General features: G+C 57.0%; 1 protein-coding gene across 2 annotated transcripts in view; it reads left to right on the top strand.

Moving 5' to 3' along the window:
• The first annotated feature begins 2681 nt into the window (after window positions 1-2681).
• BCAR1 (BCAR1 scaffold protein, Cas family member) overlaps window positions 2682-20078 on the top strand; it is a 37780-nt gene continuing 20383 nt past the window's right edge. Inside the window, exon 1 of one of the 2 annotated variants that reach the window (XM_090259748.1) lies at window positions 2682-2834. In XM_090259748.1, the coding sequence (XP_090115874.1) occupies window positions 2823-2834 (12 nt within the window). In that variant the 5' untranslated portion in view covers window positions 2682-2822. Of the gene's footprint in view, window positions 2835-15445; window positions 15632-20078 lie in introns of those variants that run through there. The other variant, XM_090259747.1, reaches the window with a different exon arrangement.

Genomic DNA, 20078 nt, shown 5'->3' with positions numbered 1-20078 from the left:
GATGTTTCTCTCTCACAATGATGTTTCTCTCACTCTCTTTATCCGTCTCCTCCCCTCTCTCTAAAAATAAATAAATAAAATCATTAAAAGGAAAAAACAATCTGGATTTCTAGATTCTCTTGAAAAATCTTATTTACCCACTGAAAGAACTCTCAATAGCAAAAGCAGGAATAATTTGAGCAGAAAAATAAAGTAGTATAGGATTATAATCCAAAGTGTAAATGGATTATACAAAGTGAATCCATGAGTTCTCACTGATATAAATAAATGAGATGAAGAAGAGACAATTTCCATTACAGAATAATTCCAAATAATTTATGTAGATACTGCATCATCAAGGAGGTGGAACATAGCGCCCCAATCTTTCCAAAAAGTGCAGTATATGAAGTGGGAGAGGGAGAGTCACTTTATACTGGAGAAACCTGACAAACATCATTTTAGCCAGGTGATCAAGGTTAACATCAACAGCAGTAAATCTTGTTGATGGTATATACCCTTGACATAATGTAATGAGAAAGGCATTTTATCTCTGGGACCTTCTCAAAAAGCCATGATCTTCTCAGCCTAGTCATGAGAAAAACATCAGATAAATCCCAATGGAGGGACAGTCTATACAGTCCCTGACCAGTATTCCTCAAGGTCATCAAAACAAGGGAAGTTGGAGAAATGGTCACAGCCCAGAGGAGCCTAAGGAGACATGATGATTAAATGTAATGTGGGTTCCTGGATGGGGTCTTAGAACAGGAAAAGGAGAGTAAGGAGCAGCTAAGGCAATCTGCACAGAGTGTGGCACCAGTTTCCAAGGATGTATCAATGTTGGTTCATCCATGGTGACAGAGGCATCGTGCTAATGCAGGATGATTACACAATGCCTTCAGGTGCCTTCAAAGACTGTCCTAGGTCAGGTGCTCCTCTGCCAGAAAGATCACCAGTTACATTGGGGAGCCAGAGCAGAAGGAGCCACACCCCAGGTCTCGGCCCCTCTAGACACAAGGCCCAGAGGACCGAGGTATGAAGATTGTCTCTGCCCAGATTTACTCTGTAGCTCTATCCCAATTCCCTTCCCTCCCAGTGCCAGGAACAGCAATAACCCCTGTCTCCCTGGGGCCCCAGTAAGCCCTCAAGGATTCTCTTAGGGTTCTGGAGCCTGCTCAGGCAGCCCAGCTGTTGCTTCTGGTGTGAACTGCTAGTCCTGAGGCCGCAGAGCCTGTTGTCTGCAGGACTGACTGAGTCACCCAGGATCATTTGCCTGCTGGGGATGAGGTCAGGGAATGACACAGGGGTGGTGAGAGAGGAGCATCCCTGTTTTCACAGACACCTGGTAGTGTCAGGGGAGGGCACTCAGTGCCCTGATAGGACTCCTCTGCTTGTCCCCAACTCCACACCCAAGGCCCTGGGTCCTTTGCTTTAGATTAAGCTAGTGTCTGGCCAGGGATCCTTCTTTCTGTGCTAAGGGAAGAGTTAATGATGCCCTCTCTGAAGAAGCAGCTGTAAGCACATTGGGGTTCTGCTGGAAGAAAGGACTAAGTGGTTTCAAGGTGTTGCCCACCACCCCCGGAACCTCTCCCCTGCATACCTAGAGGTGTGCAGCGGGTATTTCCCTTTCCTGGCACCTAGACATGGGGTTGATGGGAGAGGAGACAGAAAGAGTAGGCGATAAGAATTTAGCCAAAATAGGAGAGAAAGGGGGCAAGGAAGACTCAGTGAGGGAGGGCTCAGGGCGGCCTCAGAAGCCTCTGAGACAGCGGGTGCTTGTGGCCAGGAGCCGGGGCACCAGGCTGAGCTGCTGTTCGCAGCTTAGGAGCCCCCATGCCAGCTGGACACAAGCGGGTGGTCACGGGCAGGGCTGCCTGCCAGGCACACACAGAGCACCCTTTGAAGAGGTGGCAGCTGTCAGCCTAGAGCCGTCTCTGCTCCCTGTGGCCCTGTCTGCCCCCTCCAGCTACCCTTGGCCAAGCACTGGGCAGGGGAAACTGAGGTGCCACAATTGGGGGACCCCACTCAAGGAGTAAAGTGAGGGCAACCCTGACCAGTTGGAGCAGGAAAGGACCCTGGCTCATTGATCCAAGAATTGGGCCCTGGGCCTTGCGGCAGGCCTGTTTTCCCCCCTTTCTTGCACATCTAGTACCCCTCTCCTTGCTGGTGGCCACTGTCAGGACGCTCCCCAGGATTCCCAGGAGAAAGATCAAGGCAGTCCCTCCCCCCAAACCTTCTTGGAGAAGAAGGTGTCCAGAGCTCCCCATCCCAAAGGAGGGCCAGTGGGGGAAGCGCAGAGCAGGCACAAGAGCCCTGGGAGGCCCATGGAGGTTACCCGGGGTCTCTGGGCTTTCAGCTGAGGTGGTGGGAAGGGTTTCTGGGAGACCTGCTCTGCTGATGTGCAATTGCCTTCAGACACAGGGACCAGGCCACAGAACAGGCGCCCAGCACCCCGGGCTGGGCAACGTGAGGGGCGAGGGTTCTGATCCTCAGAGCCATGTGGGCGAACAGGGGATGGTGCGATTCAAAGTGGCCACTGATGGGTGAGAGAGGATTGGAGACCGAGCCTCCGAGCCTCATTGGGCCGACATAAAAATGCCGGGGTCCGGGGTCCTCGCCTTTAACGCGGCCCCGGCGGCGGCGGAGACTGGAGGGATTGCGCTGAAGGCGCATGCGCGGCAAGGGTCGTAGCTGCTGGACCGTCCAGCCCCCGGGAGCGCCCAGGAGCCCGCGGGGACCCCAGAGAGCGCCGGGAGCCGGCGCCAGGTGCTCTGAGCGGTGCGGCGGACAGCAGCTTGCAGCCTGCCGGCGCCGTTGCCCGCCTGGCCCCGGGAGCGGTGGCCAAGATGTCCGTGCCGGTGAGTACCGACCGCTGGCCAGGAGCCTGGGTTGGCCGCCGTCGGTCGCCCCTGGGCCGGGCCTGTGACCTCGCGCCGCCCGCTGTGGGCCTAATGCCTCGGGGTTCCCGGGCTGGGGGTTGTCCCCCACCCCCACCCCAGCCCGGCCTTCTTGGGTTGGGGTGTGGAGGCAGCTTGGGGGCGTCCTCCCCAGGCCGGCCTCTCTTTCCATCCTCTCCCTGGAGAGACGGGTCGGCGGAGTCCGCGCTATCCTTTGGGGAGAGCCCCCGGACGGCTGGGCTTGCAGAGGTCTTTGTTGGCCCCCTGAAATCCTGAGACAGCTGGGCCAGGTAGGAATCCCTGCTGTCTTCGAGGACCGCCCCCGCCCCCATTCTCCACCAGGACGGCGGGGCCCAGTGGGGAGAAGAGGGCTCTGCCGCGCTCCCGGAGCCCCACTCCAGGACCCCTGGGCCGGGTGACTGGGGGAAGGTCCGTGACATCTCCCAGAGATCGCCGCCCCCTGTTGTGCTCCAGGGACCTCACCGGGATGGCCAGGCCTGGCTCCGGGTCTGTACCTCTCCGGAGACACCCGGCCCCCAGGACCCCCCATTCCCCCTGCAGAACGGCTTATCTGGGTGTGAGGTTCTGTGCCCGGTCCTGGGAACGGCTGATGCACTCACTTTCCTGGGAAGTTTCCCTCTGCCGCTAAACCCCTGTGGGTGCAGGGCCAGTTCCTTTTTCTCTCCCAGCTTTGGGAGCTCCTCTTCTTTCCTGACACCCCCTCTTCCTGGCCCAGCAGGCAAGCTTGGGCAGCCTCCAGGCCATGGCCCCACACTTAGGCCAGTGGCACCTGGAGGCATCTGGGCTCCACCTCCTGCAGGTGGCAAGTGATCCTACCTACCCGCAGTCAGCAGACCTCAGGTGCAGGCCCCAGCCTGCTTTACAGATGGACAGACCGAGGTGGGGGCCAACACCCAGAGTCCTTCCTGGAAGGGGTGCTGTCTGCAGGCTGGAAATCTGTAGCCTCCAGCCATTGTTTCTCTGATGAGTTAGGGCTTTTCCCCCTGACAGGATGGGGCAGTGGGCCAGAACGCCTGTCTACCTGGCCTTGTTTCTGGGACTGCTCCTCATCTGGGGGTCTCCATCCTTAAAGGTGAAGCAGACAGTTGGGGCTCTCTGGCAGGGCAAGTGGCCTCCTAATTAACCACCATAGAGCTGACTGGAGGAGAGGTGCTGTGTAAGTGCAAAGCATTGTTATTATGGAATTAAAGATCCCAGCTCCTGTCCGCCTCCAGAGTGGTAATGCAGAGTTACAGAGGAAAAAATTAGGGCTTCCAGACAGTGCTGATGTGAACACCCCCTCCCCCAATTTATTCTGGTTCAGAGCATAATGGCCTCATCTTTAGAAAGAAAAAAAGAGAGAAGACAGAAAATGCGTGCCAAGCCCTTCTCTGTTGCTCTGCTTCCCTGCAAGGCTCGGGGTCTTTTCTGGGGCCCTGCCCTGACCCTTGGGCCACAGGCCGGAGGGCTGAGGTGAACCACTTGAGGGCCTGGGTCTCCAAGGCCGTGGTAAACAGGGAATTCGGCTCAGCCCACGTCAGAGCCTGGATGGGCCTCAGTTTGGGAGGTCTGCACTCGATTTGCTTTGGTTGTCCACAGTCAGTCACAGCAGAGGTCTGGACACAGAGTCTGGGATGGCAGCCAGACCCCTTGCCTTACAGGACTTTGGGCAGCCTTCCGGGGCTGTGTGCCTCAGTGGCCCCATCTGTAACAAGGAAGGGGTGGCAGGAGGGCCAGGGTCTGGGTGTTGGGCAGACAGGCATTGTGCACACCCGCTGTGGAGACCGGCAGCCAAGGTCTGCTTGGTCTGTCCACACCATTGCCAGCTCCAAATCACTTCCCACCCTCCTGCCTGCAGCCAGAGCCCTTGGGGGTTCTGCGTGGGTTGGCAGGGGTCTCACCATCTGTCCTCTACGTGGCTGGGCTGTCATATCACCCTGGCTCTCACCTCGGACCTTGGGCAGTGCGTTAGCCAGTGGGGCTAGGAGGACAAGTTCGATTTTAGAGCAGCCATGAAATGTTCAGAAAATTGCTTTCATGTGCTGGTAAGTGGTGAGGCCCCTTGAAGGCTTCCAGGCCAAGCTGCCTGCTCAAGTTCTGCTCTTGGAACCCAGAACAGTGACTTCCCATGTGGTCGTCATGGACACGTTTGGGTTTTAAGTACACCCGTTCATTTGGGCAGTTTTTTCCTGGATGGGGCTGACGCAGGCACTTTGGTCCCAGAAATTACAAGATGCTTCAGAATGGCATGGGAGGTAATGGTGGGGAGAGAAGAGATCGGGATGGGCCAGGAGTGACTTCCTGAGTGTTAGAGGGTGAGGCCCCTCCAGGGATCAGCTGATGTCTCTGTAGTGTATCGCCCACAGGGTCTGGGTCCCAGAAAGAGGCAGGCTCCCAGGATCCTGCTGCCTCCCGGCAGTGCTCCTTCCTATGCCCTGAATGAGGGCAGGGCTCACGCAGCACCTGGAGGCACTCTTGCCAGCTGGTCTCTGACCTCTGCCTTCCTCTCGGGCGTGGCTGTCTGGTGCTTCGGGCTTTGCCTCTGGGCTGGCAGAGAGCATTTGAAAGGCAAACAGCTGTGCCACCCACCTCAGACCCCTGGCAGGCGCTGGCATGATCTGTGTTTAGGCGTGACAAGGTGCTGGCTGCCCCTGGCACTGTCAGGTAACAATCCAGCTTCCAGCTGGAAGACAAGCTCCCTGCTGTCTGTTCAGCCTCTTGTTTCCTGCCTGTGAAATGGGCTCAGCCATTGCAGCTGCCTGGCCTGCTCCTTTACTGAGGGACGGGTCTGAAGGTGCTGATATGTGTGGAGAGTGTCCTGCATGCCAGGTGCTGGGCTCAGGCCTTCACAGGCTATGGGAGGACTTGTGTCTTGCCAGGGTTGCATGGCCACTGAGAGACAGAGCCAGGGTGGGGACAAAGTTTGGCAGGATCCAAAGCCCGAAAGGGAGCGTCATCCTGCGCAGCTTCTCTAATTGTGGGGGCTGTGGCTCGTTGCGCTGTCCACAGAGGCCAAGTCTGCTGAGAGACCGGCCCTCTTTTATGGCTTTCCAAGCCTGATGTCGTGTAACCCCTTCGGCACCCCTGGGAGACGAGGCAGCTTTCCCAGGGCTGTGCAGCAGGGCGGGTCTAGCTCTATGCAGCCCCAGCAGTGGTCTATGGAGATCAGAGGACCAGGCGTGGCACCTGGCTGAACCTCTGCCAGTGATCCTGGGGCCCCTTGTGCGTGGCTCTGTGCCAGCCAGGGCTGTGATGGGAGAGCTGGCTAGGGAGCGAGGAGGCGCCCGCCGGGGCAGCCAGACTGTGGACAGCTGGAGCCTAGTAGGATGGGCTCCGAAGGGAACAGTGCAAAGAGGCAGTGTCCAGGTCCAAAGTCCTCAGCAGTCCCCAAAGCACATGGCATGCCTCTTCTGCCACATCCCCTCCTCCCGCCTGGCCTTGGCTCTGCTTGGCCCTCCCTGTGCAGGAGGTGATCTGCCGCTGCTGCCTTGCTCCCCAGGTCACTCTTGCTCACTCTCCAGTGCTCCAGCGGAGGGCATAGTCCCTGAGAAGTCCGCTGGGGCCCCGTCTGTGATTGTGAGTTTATTGTTGGGGTTATTTGGTTTCTGTCAGGCTCACTCAAGAGACTGCAGGCTTCCTCAGGGTAGGACCCAGGACGCTTGGCTCCTCTCTCTGTGCCTCACTGCCCCCACTTGCCTTGACTGCCCGCCAAGGATGTGTCTCTGGGAGCACAGAGGGGCCCCCTCCAACAGGTGGCTGTGTCTTTGCTCAGAGAGCCTGGCGTTTTAGCTGCCATCCCAGAAGCCTTGTTGGGGAGGCTGAGTGGGGTTCTCAGAGCAGCTGCTTCTGGGTGGGGAGGATGTTTGATGGCTTGAGGGCAAGGGCTCTAGAATGAATGGTGCTGGATCATCTATACCTTGAGTGAGTTTCTGAGCTTGTTTCCTCATCAGTATTATGGGGATGTGAACAGCTCTGAGCTCTTGGGGCTTTGTGGAAACTTGGCAAGTGTTACAGAAGGCTCTTACTAAGAGACCAGTCATAGCAGCTACCGTTGTTGAGGTTATCATCTTTATCCTGCCACCGTTGGCTGGTACAGTGGCCAAGACCCACTCCTGGCTCTAGCGCAACGATTCTCCGTGGAGTCTGCAGTCTGCCTCCAGTGCTCCTTTCTTTATGGGCAGTGTGGTTCCCACCAATGCCTTAGTGATGGGATGACTCCCTCCTGTGCCCCAGCTTGCCTGCAGGACCTCTTCCTCTTGAGCATTGGATAAGCCTTGAATGGGCAGATCCTTGATCTCACCCCACCGACAGTGACCTTCTGTGGGGCTACCAGCTGGTCCACCCTGTCCTAGGCCAGGTGGCTGCCCTGCCCTGAGTTCTCCAGGAGCGGGTGCAGAGTTGCAGGCAGTGGGAAACACTAGGGCAGTGCAGGCCTGTCCTCCAGTGTGTTCTGCAGCAGCCTGGTCAGCAAGGGGTGGGCAGGGCCCTTGGCGGGAAGGAGAGCACCTCTGAGGTAGGTCCCAGTGCTTAAAGGAGGGGCTCAAGCCTGCAGGTAAGGCAGGTAGGCCACAAGGTTGTGACAGTGGCACCTACTGACCCCACTTCCTACCACCAGGCATGAGTTTGTGCTCCCTACGGTCCGCTGCACCTGCCCCTTCTCTCTCTGTGCTCATTGTCTTCTCCAGCCTTGACCTGGCTTCATCACAGCAGCTTGCTTTGACCGCATCCTCTTCACACCTATCGTTTCTTGCCTTACTCTTAGTCACTGTCTGCTGGTCAGTGTCTTCAAGAAAAGGAAAAAGAGCTGGGGACATGTTGGCGAACCCAGGAGAGGTGGTTATGGACACCCACTCTGGCGGGAGAGATGGTCACAAGCTTTGGCTCTAAGGTTAATTCCTTCCTTCTTTAAGGGAGTTTAGAGGCTAAGAGAGCTTTTCAGTCATTTTATATTATTTCAATCCCTCCAAGTTCCAAGAAGGATTTGAAGGAGCTTATAGTGAAAGACACAGTCTGAGATCATCAAGAGATCCAGAACGATGTGGTGTATGGAGAAGATAGGCATATAGACTTAATTCCAAGCTCCCTGGCAGCCAGGGTAAAAAGGGTAACATGGTGGGTGTAGGATTGTGATACCTATTTTTGGTATTCCTAATGCCATGTACTTTTCCCTCTGTGCTGTTTTATTTTTACTAGTTAAGACTCTATCAAGGCAGATTTTCCATGCGGTGAAATGGGCAGATGTTAGGTATACAGTTGGATGAGTTTTGACTAATGTAGACCCCATGTAATCATCAGTCAACTCAAGATAATGAATGTCTCCATCTCAGAAAGTTTGCAAGTACCCCTTGATAGTTAGGTGTCCCCCAACCCCTGAAAGGTGGCCAACATTCTGATTTCTCCTACCATGGCTTAGATTTACCAGCTGTGAACTTTGTATAAGTGAAAGCATCTAGTATATACTCTTTGGGGTCTGGCTTCTTTCATTCAGCATAATGCTTTTGAGATTTTCATCCACGTGGTGTGTATCAGTTCTTTTCTCATTGCTGGCTCCCTGACCCACCTATCCCAGTCCTGTTCCACTTATGCATATGAATTTATGTATTTATTCATTCTTTTGCTGATGGCTAGATCTGTCTCCAGTTTTTATATGCTGTGTATTTTTAAGTCCTGGAACACTGGTGTTGTCAGTATTTTATAAAACCTGATATCCAATTATGTGTGCCTTGAGACATGCCCAGGGCTTGGTCGGTGCCACCAAATCCCGGGTGCCCTGTTACATGCTTGTCCAGAAAGGGGTGTTACCCCGCACCTCTCTGTTCACAGCTCTCTCCAGGTACCTAGGGTTTGCACTACCTCTTCCCAGGTGACCAATGGGGAGAAGCACCTTAGGTTTCTGAGTCACCTGTGTTTCTCCAAGGCCCCTTCCCACTCCAGCGGTCCTGGTGGGGAAAGGCTTCTAGAAGAGCAGGGGGCAGGAGAGGGTGGAGGCTGTCCTGGGCACTGACCACATCCCTCCGGATTCCTGGGCTCCCTCTGCCAGAACACCCCGCTAGGTGGATACCCCTGGCTTCACCTGCTTCAACTCTGGGAGACTCCAGCCCCGTGGAGATCCCACCTCTCAAGAAGCCTAGGTTGGGGGAGGTGGGTTGCCTGGGAGCTGCTCCCTGAGTCTTCCCTGACACCTCCAGCTCTGCTCTTCACACTGAGGGAGTTGGCATGCCTGTGCTATCTTTACAGATCTCTGCTGTTACATTTTCTGCATAAGCCTTAGCAAAAGATTCACACATCTGCTCAAATGCCACCTCCTCAGAGAGCCCCCCACAGGCCCCTTGTATAAAATAGCCCTCGCTGCCATCCCTCTGCCCTGCTCACCCTCAGATCCTTGACCACTACAGGTATATTCACGTGTGTCTACCCCACCACCACACACCCTGGAGTGTCAGTTCCTAGAAACCTGGACGTGTTTCCAGGCAGCAGTATCTAGCAGTGAGCAGGCACTAGAGGAATGACCAGCACACTGTAATCATGTGATAGAGCCCACAGCTAGCCACTCCTCACCCCCCACATGCCCGCAGGGGAGGCCCTGCCCAGCGGCCCCTGCATTGGCTGGTGGGTCTGGAGGCAGCAGGGCTCCTTTACCCAGAGCCTCACTTGAGGTTTTGTTCCTCTTGTGATTCAGAGGCTGGGGAAGCTCAGGGCACCTGAGCAGCGCCCAGAGAGCAGGGAGGGCCCAGTGGAGCACACCGCTGCCCCCTGGTTCCTGGGAGGGTGGGGCTGGCGTGTGACGCTGGGGACCAGGGTGCTGCTGTGCACTGTGCAGCCTGCATGTGCCTTTAGTCTGGTGACCGGGTGACGGGCAGGGCTGCTGCTGGTGGTCACACTTAGCAGATGCACACAGCGAGGCTCTGAAAGCTGCAGGGAGGGGCTGAGGGTCCCACGCTTGCTGGAACCATGAATGATTTCTCCTGGGGCCAAAGGGAGCATTTCTCTGTAGATGGGAGCAGGCTCAGGTGGGATGCTCCACAGTGTGGCCTGAGGAGGGAGAAAAAACAGCGCCTCCCCAGTGGCTGCCTTAGCTCTCTATCCACTACTCCCTGTTTGCTCACCCCACTGCCCCCAGAGTCCCCTCCTGCAGCACCACTGGCCCACTGGCCCCCTGGCCCACCTGTCCCAGCTGAGTGGCCGGCAGCACTGTTCTGCCCCTCTGTACATGTCTGTGGGTCTCTGTGAGTCTCTGTGGGTCTCCGTGGGTATGGCACCTGTGCTCCTATGGAAGCAGGCTGGGGCGGGGAGGACACAGCAGATGGCATGGGAAGTCACCCCCTCTGACTGCCCTGATGTGCTGGGGCTGGTTGCTATGGGGAGAGGAAAGAGCAGATGGCTGGCTGGGGCCAGCTTCTTGACCACACCCTTGTCCCTGCCTGCCCCGGCTGTCAGCCTAAGCTGGGCAGCCACCAGCAGCTAAGCTTTCTCTCTGAGGACAGGGACTAGTGTCTGTGCCTCTCCTACTCCCACTGTCCTGTCCTCCAGCCAGGACTGAGCCCCTCTCTTCCCTACCCTCATTTCTTCTGCCAAGCCCAGTTCTCTCTCCAGTGTTGAGGGTGCAGGGTGGGGGTGCCAGGAATGGTGCCCAGTGCCAGAGGGGGCACTGCACCTAGGCCCCAGCTTTCTCATGGCACACTTGGGGCTCCTGCCTACTTGACAGCATGCAGGGCAGTACCCCACCTGGAGGGTGGAAGAAGGGGCTACAGAAGAGAAAGGGGGATGGAGAATACTGGGGTCAGCACCCTGATTGAGGCGAAGAACCCCTGGACAGTGCTCCAGTGCCCAGCCTGCCCACCGCACTCCAGCCTTGGGCCTGGTGTGAGCAGAGCCCCTTTCTGAAGCAGGCGCCTCCCTACCGGTGCCTCTGCTGCTCTTTAATTTTCAAATTAGGAAAGCAATTAAAAGAATTAGGAGAAAATGCTCCTCATTCCAGTTCCTTGAAAGAGCCAGAGTGGGTAGGGAGGGCGCAGGAAGGTGTGGGACACTGGACTTGCTGGGATCCAGGCCTGGATCTGGGAGGCCAGCCTGCCCTCTGCCTAAACCCAGTTCCCCTCCCCCAGCTACATCCCTGTGCCTGGTCGCTTTACCCCCACGCCTTTGGTCCTCACCCTGCCTGTGCATCCAAGTCTCTGGGGACTGGCCTGGGGGATGCTGAAGGAATAACAGGCTGAGGACTAGAGCCCCTCTGCCTCAGGAGGAGGTCACTGGGGCGGGATCTGGCTCCAGCTGTGGGGTCTGTCCACCTCCCACAGAGTCACCACTGTAATGGCAAATGAACGGCTCAGTTGGTCACTGTACCCTCTAAGAGCAGGGGACTATAGGAAAGCTCCTTATGGCTGACAGCTCTAACACCCCCCTAGAGTGCATTCTCTGCTCTGTCTGGGGTCATCTGCGTGCTTTTCCATTGGGACATATCTGGGTAGCTGGGTTATGATTGTAGCTCTGCCACTTTCTGGCAGTGTGAGTTGGGCAAGGCTCTGCCCCTTGTGGTAGTTCTGTCCTGTTCCCCAGGGTGGCAGCAAGGACTATGTCCAGCCTGTGTTAATGGGATTTTTAAAAATTTTTATATATTTATTTTTAGAGAAAGGAGAAGGTAGGGAGAAAGAGGGAGTGAAACATTGATGTGAGAGAAAAAACATCGATCAGTAGCCTCTGGTACGGCCCCAACCAGGGACCAAACTCACAACCCAATCTACAACCCGGGCATGTGCCCTGACCGGGAATTGAACCCGTAGCTTTTCACTTTGTAGAATGATGCCCGACCAATTGAACCACACAGGTCAGATCTGTGTTAGCAGTTCTTAATGCAGCTGGGTTCATCTCTTGTCCAGACCACCAACAGGGGTCCCTGCACCCTCACCCATGAAGAGCTGGCTCCAGCTCGAAGGCTGGATTTGAGTTTGCCAAAGTGAGTGGCCAGCCCAGGGGGAAGGCTTCAACACTCTGTGGCCCTTCGGATAGTACATTTCTTCCTGTTCCTGGGGCTGGCAACACTCACCTCCGGTCTCAGGAAATCCTTTCCTGCTGTTACTCCCAGAGCCGGCCATCCGCTGACCCATCCAGCCACCCTCATGTGCTACTGGGAAAACCAAGGCTTTAAGAAGGGAAAGGGCTGCCTGCAGTCACTGTGCAAGCCATTGGAGCCCGCTCTTTTCACTTCCCATGGTCACAAGCATTGTCCTGCATGATTTTGGTCTTTGAAAGTAGCCATCCTAATAGCTGCACAATATTCCTTTGAAGAGGCCAGGGTTGCCTCACCAGTCTCTTACAGTTGAACATTTAGGTAAAGCCCACCCCCTTTGTTTACAGTTAAAAAAGCTGCAACAGACATTGCAGGGCCTCAAGCAAGAATTGTTCATTGTGCAGTGGGTCTGACCTGAAGAATAAGACCTAGAAAGCCCAGAGAGTGGGAGCTGGTTCCCAAGCTTGTGTTCCCACTGAGGGCCTGGAATCAACAGCAACTCTCTCCCCAGTGGACACTTTAATGGACAGATGAGAACCAGGGTCCCCCTGTGCTGGGCCCTCCATGTTTCCTGTACAGATAGCTCTACTCCAGGCCCCAAGAGGAGGGATTGGTGACACACCCCTCCAGCCTATGAGCTCATCTTCAGCCTGGCTGCAGGTGCCAGGCTGTTCCCCGGTGCCTGACAACCGCCTGGGAGAGTGCTGGTGTCTGGGCAGTGCTCCACCCAGCAACACCTCTCCACACCCCTCCTCCTCAGACTGACAGCTCTCCTCCCTGTCCACACATTCCCCTGCACCCATGTGTGTATGTGTTGGGGGACGGGTAGTGCTGGGCCCCAGTTCTCAGTTGCCTGCCCTTTTCGGACTTCAAGCGCTGCAGAGTCCTTGGCTTTCTGAGCCTGGGTGCCTCTGCACCGTGAATCCCTTTCTGCCCTGCCCTGAAGGTGTGCAGTGCAGTCAGGGGGGCCTGCAGTCTGGCTAGCAGCCCTGTCCCCTCTGTGGCTGGGAGTTGGTGGGATGGGGCAAAGGGGCCATGAACTGGGTCTTAACCTCTTCATCTGGAAAATGGGGCTAGTTGTGAAGCCTGTTTTGCAACCCTGCTGTGGGTGTGAAATGACCAGGTGATCTTAGAGCTTTGGCCCTGACCGCACGGAGGCTGTCCTGAAGGTTGTCACAGTTGAGCTCCTTGGCAGTCTGCTCCCTCATATGCCATACACACCAGCCATAGCCTGCCCAGTGGGTCCCATCCTCCATGCCCCTCCCCCAGTAGGCCTGGGAAGGGGCATTCCTCTTTCCCCACTTCCAGCACAGTGGGGCACAGATCCTAGGGCCTGGATTCCAAAGCGGAAATGCCATTCTGGGAGGCACAGGCTGGGGGGAGGGAGTTTGAGTAGAAAAGGAGCAAATTTTTGAAATGCCTGAGCCTGAGCTGGGTTCCTTCCCTCGGCCTGCCCCCCAGCCCAGCCTCCCGCCGCCGCTCCCCCCCCCCACACCAGCAGCCCCACCCCCAGTGCTGCTTTCATCCAGCTCCAGAGACTGAAGGGTCTTTTTCTCCCATTGCCTTGTTCCCAGCTGGACACGTCCTCCCTCCCTAGGCCAGCTAGGACAGAGTTGAGGGCCAGGACGTTTATGTCCCTGCCCATCCCTGCAGAGACCTCCTGCCTGGAGCCCCTGACTGGAGAACACTGCCTGGCTTTGCAGCCTGCTCCCTACCCCTCACCTCATAGGGGTGGTGACCTGGGAAAGACCTAAGGCCTCCATGCAGCCCCCAGCACAGACAGAGAGGTGCTCACGCATGGTCCAGCTAGTTCGGATCTGCTCCTTTGGAACCTGGGTGCCAGCCAGCCTGAGGATGGGGTCAGGGTTTAGGGGGGCCCACAGCTTCCTGCCTGACTTTGGGGCACAGCTGTTGGGAACAAGCAGGAGGGGATGCCCTACACAGTGTTTCTCTGAGAGCTGGCTTCCTTTGTGGAGCAGTAGACTGTTTTGAGGGTGACAAAGGGTCCAGTCTTGGGGAGGGCATAGGGTGGCAGCTAGTTTTTCTGTTCCTTGAGGACTCTGGGTCCCATCGCGTCCTAATCCCACTGCTCCTTACCCACTCCTTGTGCTGTGACTTCTGTCTAGTGGTTCCCTGAGAAACTCTGAGGAAATGTGGATGTCCAGGTTCCCACATGGTTTTTCTGGAGGGGGATCCTAGCAAGGTGTTTTTTAACAAGCTCTCCAGGGCACCTATGACCAGCCAGACTTGGGCTGCCTTAGCCCAGCCCCTTCATACAGATAGGTGAGGGCCTGCCCAAGGTGGTACATCTGGCCTGGGTATCAGGTGTGTGTGTCAGGTGGAGGGACAGCCATGGATCCACTGGGTTTTTATGTATTTTATAGGCTAACACTGACTCTGCCCCACTGCTTCCCTGGCATTGAGAGCGGCCTGATGGTGGCTCAGCAAGTGGCCCAGGATGTTGACTGTCCAGGGATCTGGAGATAAGGCACCAAACTGACCGGTTCTGGAACAAGTTCCATCCTAGATCTTTCCACAGACCACTCTGCAAGCCTAGATTGAGCTCCAGGATGTGCACATCCTGGTTCTTCTGTGTGGGGTGACAGTCACTGACCTGCAGTCTAGGGAGTTGGGGCTCATGAGAACCAAGGCACTTTCCACTCAGTTTCCCAGTAGTGGTGGTGATGCTTCTTTTCCTTTCATTCCCTGCAGACCCACCACCCTGTTGCTGAAACAAATGAGGTGTTGGTGTTGCTAGTCCTGGACAGGGCTGGCAGAGGGATTGGGATGGGGTCAGATCTCCTAGGACAGAACCCAGACCGTGGGGGTACAATTCAGGGAGGTTAGATTCAGTTAAGTGGAGAAGGTGAGAGATGGCGAACCCCTGTCCATCGATGGACTGGAGCCTTGTCTGGCAGAACAGGATGAGCCCCAGCTCTGCGCCCCTTGGGTTCCTACTGGACCCGCCCAAGCCTGCAACCTCCCTACCTTGAGTCCTCATTTCCTTGGGCCTGACCTGAGTCCGTGTGGTGATTGTTATTATTAATTATATATTAGGGATAGAGGGTGTAGGGTTGTGTCCTTCAGGCGGCCTTCCAAGGTGTAAGTTTGTGTCTTTGGGGCCTTGACCAGGGTTGGTGGGTGAGGAAGGCATAAGAAGAGGAAAGTTGGTGCCTCAAGGGCTGCAGCGGCGCACGGAGGAGGAGGGCAACCCCGGTAGTCTGCCCAGAAGAGGGGGCGTTTGCTTAGGCCTTTGAGGAGGGGCGCATTCTTTCCGATGGTAGAGGTTGGAGAAGTGTGTTTGAAGAAAAGGAGATGTCCCGCGTACTAGGATTGAAGCCTGGTATTCGGAAGGTGCCTCGAACTTAGTGCTGGTAGGAAGTAGGGGGATGGTCCCACCAGGGTGCGCGTGCCCGCGTACTCCGCAGCCAGCCGCTGGCGTGCCCGCGCCCTACGGGCTGGCGGTTCATTTGCATGGGGAGCCACAGCGACCAATGGGAGCGCGCAGCCGGGCATGCCGGGAGCCAGGCTGGGCTGGCCAGGCCCGCTGTGGGCGGAGCGAGGTGGGACGCGCTCTGGGTGGCGGCGGCAGTGGCAGCAGCAGCGGCTGTGGTGTTGGCTGAGAAGGCGGACAGTCAGCTGCGGCGCTGCAGCGCAGCGCGTTTGGAATCTCGAGAGCCGGCAGCGCGGAGTGCGCCCCTGCGGGGAGCCAGGGCGGCAAGCCAGCCGGCAGGACACGATGAACTACCTGGTGAGTGCGGTGGGCGCGGTGGGGTACGCGGGTCTGGGAGTCTAGCCGGGTCCGCGTACCGGCTTCGAGGCTACTGCCCTGCCCGCACCAGGGGCAGGCCCAGCCGGGAAAGAGTTAAGCCAGTGGCATTTCCTGCCGGACCTGCGGGTCCTGGGAATGGCCTGCCGCTGAAGCCTCCGTGGGGGTGGGCGACACTGCCCGGCTGGGGTCCGAGGTCCTGGAGCCGCCTCCCGCCCTGGCCCGGAGCACCGGGAGGCGAGGACTGCTGAGGATCCCAGAGCCTGCGCGACCCAGAGGCGGTTGGAAGGGCCCTGGACTCAGGGTCTACTGGCCGGCAGAAAGTTCCTGGATCCGGGAAAGTTGCTGGCCAGAGGCCCGCTCTCCCCCTGCCAGCCGCCGCCTTCTCGGTGACCTTGGGCCCTCAAGCCCTAGCCTCAGTTTCCTCGGCTACTAGGAGGGGTCCTAGGTCCTTCAGACCGTGAATTTCCAGGAAGTGGGGTGGTGGTTTGTCTGTTGATCCATCTGTGTGTTTTGGAGTGGGAGCTGCGCCCCGCCCCCAGGTTAGGGGTTAAGGGCTGGGCGAGCGAGTGCCTGGCGTCCACGGAGCTGGCGTGGCGGGAGCGCCAGTCTGAGGCCGGTTAATGATTCACTCCGGCCCGCCCCACGCTAGATTCCAGGACTGGGGACACAGCCTGTACCTACCCTGGTTGCAAAAGTGGCGGTAAAAGCCAGATCCTGGCGGCGGGAGTTGGGGGCGCACCGCGATCCCGGGGTCCCAGCCTCTGCGGGTCGAGTACGGCCATGGGGCCAGGGCAGGGGCGGGCTGCTTTTCAGGTGTCGGCAGCCCAGGCTCCCATCCCTTTATTGCTGCTACGCTAGGCAGAGCCCAGGCCGTTTGAGGGAGTCGGAGAAGCTGAGATTTGCTGAAGACTTGGGGGTGGGTGGGGAGAGTGGGAGGGTTAGAGCCTGGGAGAGATGTTGGGGTCTCAGGTCCCAGACTGGAGATTGGGGCTCCCTCATTCGTCTTGAGAACATGGAGTTTCCTTTCCCACACCCCTATGTGAGAAAGGGTCTAGGCTGGGAGGTACTCTCCCAGTTTCCCTGCAGAGTTCAGCCAGGCTGGGAGATGTTCTTCATCTCCCTGGGCTTCGGGACACTCCTTCTCTGCCCATTTAGTTTTCGGAGTGGAGAACTAACGTTGCGGGCTGAGGGATGGCGGGGATGGCAGACCTAGAAGAGCAGACGTGTGCTGGGTGCACGAGGAACAGGAGTGGGGTTGGGCACAGGTGGAGCCTGCAGGGAAGGGAGGCCTGGGAGGAGCTGCCGACATGCCCTCCTGGCACCGGCAGCACCTGCCCACTTGCCCTGGGCAGGGGAAGAGCCCAGTGGGAACCGGGTGGAGGCGGGATCGTCACCCTCAGCTCCACTCCAGGGAGGAGACCTGATGCCTCTGGCCTTGGCTGTTTGTGCTGAGCAGGTGTGTGAGCACTGTGGGTTGGCACCTGCCCGCTAAGTCTGGGAGAGGGCCTGAAGTAAGGGCAGTGCCACTAGGGCTTCCTGAGCAGGAAAGCCCCTGAGACAGCTTCTCTTTCTGCCGGTCATACTGATGGTACAGCTGGGGAGACCGAGGCACAGGGCTGTATCCAGAAGTAGTCTGCTCTGCCCCACATATGCCACACCCCCTCTTGGAGGGCACTCTGGTCTTTGGGGTGCTGCCATGCTCTGCTGGGGCTGCCAACTTGGTGGGGTCCCTCTGGCCTCTGTGGCACCTTCTGGGACCCACCACCCTTTTCTCCTGGGCCTGGAGAACTCCACCCCAGCCCCTCTAGGGGCCCATAGCCAGAATCAGCCAGGCGTGTACCCAGAAGGTTTCTTGGAGAGTTGAAGGGACAGTGTTGCAGTCAGACTTGGAGGTTGGGGGGCCAGCTCCTCCTCCTCTTGGTCTTTAGGGCCCCCAAATAAGGGGCTACCAGGTGGTATTTCAAGCAAGTGATCCCTCAGCCCTGGAGAGGGCCCTGTCTCCACCTCTGTCTTGCTGCCTTAACTCCCTCCCGTCTCTAGGTGCGGAGTGGGGCGAGGAACTGGCTGGCGGGGAAGGACTGCAGAGGGTGAGGGGCAGGGCTCCTTCTCCCAACCCATCTCCACTGAGCATCCCAGAAATCAGGGGTGTTGTGCTTTTCACTTATTTATTTACTGTTTTAGCTAGAGAACCTCACCTTTTGTGCCTTCGTATCCCCCTCCATTTCGGCTGCAGAGGTGCTGCTTTAAGAGCTGCTGAGAGTTCTCATTTATGACTGGAGTGGGCAGAACTCTGGGGCTTTAGGTGTCAAGGTGGAGAAGCCACGGCCTCCTAGGGAGTGAAATTCCTACTGTCCCCTCTGGGCTGTGTCTTCTCCCTCTGCCTTCCATGACAACAAATCTGGAGCTGTGGGTGGTTACCTAACTCTGGGCCTGGTGCTGCTTCTGAAGTAAATAAAGGTGAGCCTCAGGCTGAGCCCTTTGCTAAGAGACTTGTGAGTCCTCCCATCAGGGCCCCAGGGACTGGGAAAGAGCAGCAGTGTGTCAAGCACATGGGTCTGGGTCTGCCAGCAGTTTGAATGGACTGGAGGGTGTGGGGCTGCACCCTGACTCCACCCGCACAGGCTCCTTGGTGCTGTGGCCCCAGTCCCGCCATAGTATGCTGGGGCTGCGGATGCAGGAGGGCCCTCCCCGTTTCACTTCTCCTCTGCCCAGCCTTTTACAACAGTGCCTGGGATGTCCTAGCAGGGGTGGGGGAAGGGGCCTGCTTCAGGCCCAGAGCAGGACCCTGGACACAAAGGCATCTGCTATTGCCATTGCCAAGGCCAGGCGTGGCTTGTTACAGGAGCTACTGGCAGTGGCCACCTACAGGTGGGTTTTTACTCCTTTGTTCTGGCAGCGAGTGTCAGGCATAGGGCTGAGACCCTGTCCTCTGAGCCTCGGGCTCTCAACGTAGACGGGGCAGGAGCCACACTGTCATGCTTCCCTTGGAATGGCTCTGGAATTGGGGCTTGCCCACACTTGTTCACTTCTGTCCAAACACTGAGAACTTAAACCCAGATTCTGGCCACTCAGTTGTCCCTGGGAGTATTAGAGAAATGAGGGCTGCTGGTCCCAAGGTTCCACCAAGGATCTGAGCATGAGGATGTCTGGAAAGGGAGGAGGCACTGCCCCCAGTGCTCGGTTGAAGCTGGAGATGTGGGGACAGAACCCTGGCCAGTGGGCCCATGTCACTGCCCCTCCAGGGGGTTCTGAGGAGGACTGGGCAGGGTTTGTGGGTACAGACCACAGTCGGCACATACACATTGGTCCTGTATCCATTGGCCACAGGGGCTTCTTGGGACAAGCAAACAGAATACCCCAGAAATAAACTTGGCTCACATTTGAGATGGTTCTGGACATGAAGGGAACTAGTGTTTTCCAAGTGACTGCTGTGTATGAGGCTCTGTACTTGGGGCTGGAGAGTGTGTGTGTGTGTGTGTCTGTGTGTGTGTGTGTGTTTTGGAGGTGGGGAACAGGGAGGGAGAAGAAGGCCTGTGAAATTTCCACTCCTGGCTTCCATGAACCTAAGCATTACACCAGGAACCACCCAGCTCCATGTTGTCACTCAGCCCAGATCTGCCTCTGCTGCCCCCTGACTGTGGCCCTGGTAAGTTAAGTAACTGTTCTGTGCCTCAGTTTCTTCATCTGTAAAATGGAGGTAATTATAATGTTTCATAGGGTTAAAAGAGATGATTAAAGTATGCAGAAGAGCCCTGCCTCTGACTTAGAGTCAGTACTGACAATGAATGTAGTCATTGGGAACCCATCAATCATATCTCCACCATTCACAGCCACCAGTAGCATCTTCTCCCAGAGTCGGGGTTTGGGGATACCCAGAACATACCCACAGTCCCTGAGGCAGCCAGTAGAGCCAATGAGGAGACCTGAATACCTGTCAGATGGCTGAGGTTCTCCCAGACTCCTGACCACCAGCGCCCAAGACCCAGCTGCTGCATGTCTGAGTGCCTACCCAGCCTGGCTGAGGGTTCTCCTCTGCCTCCTCCCCCTGGGGTTAGCGCACCCCAAAGTGCATTCCTGGCTTCCTCAGGCGAAGCCACATTGCTCCCAGGGAGGATGGGATGCCACCTTCTGCAAAGAGGGTTTCTGCCTGAGCCCACCCTTCCTGGGCCAGGCCTGGTCCTCATGGGGTTGAGGGAGCTCCGTGCTAAGGGAAATAGCCCCTCCTATCCTGAGTGTCCAGGTTCAGGGGCATGAAGTGGATAATAACAAGATGTTAGCACTTACAGGTGGGGGCAACAGGGAGCAGGTGCCTGCGGAGGGACACAGGATCCTTCCTAGAGGGGTTCCACCCTACTTCATGTCTTGAAGAAGGAGTAAGACATAGCAAGAAGTTTCCTGGAGGCAAGAGTGAGGTGGACAGAGATGC

This window comes from Furipterus horrens, unplaced genomic scaffold (genome assembly GCF_987537825.1).
Source record: "Furipterus horrens unplaced genomic scaffold, mFurHor1.1.pri manual_scaffold_13, whole genome shotgun sequence".
Taxonomy (NCBI): Eukaryota; Metazoa; Chordata; class Mammalia; order Chiroptera; family Furipteridae; genus Furipterus; species Furipterus horrens.
This window is presented reverse-complemented; position numbering and strand designations above follow the sequence as displayed.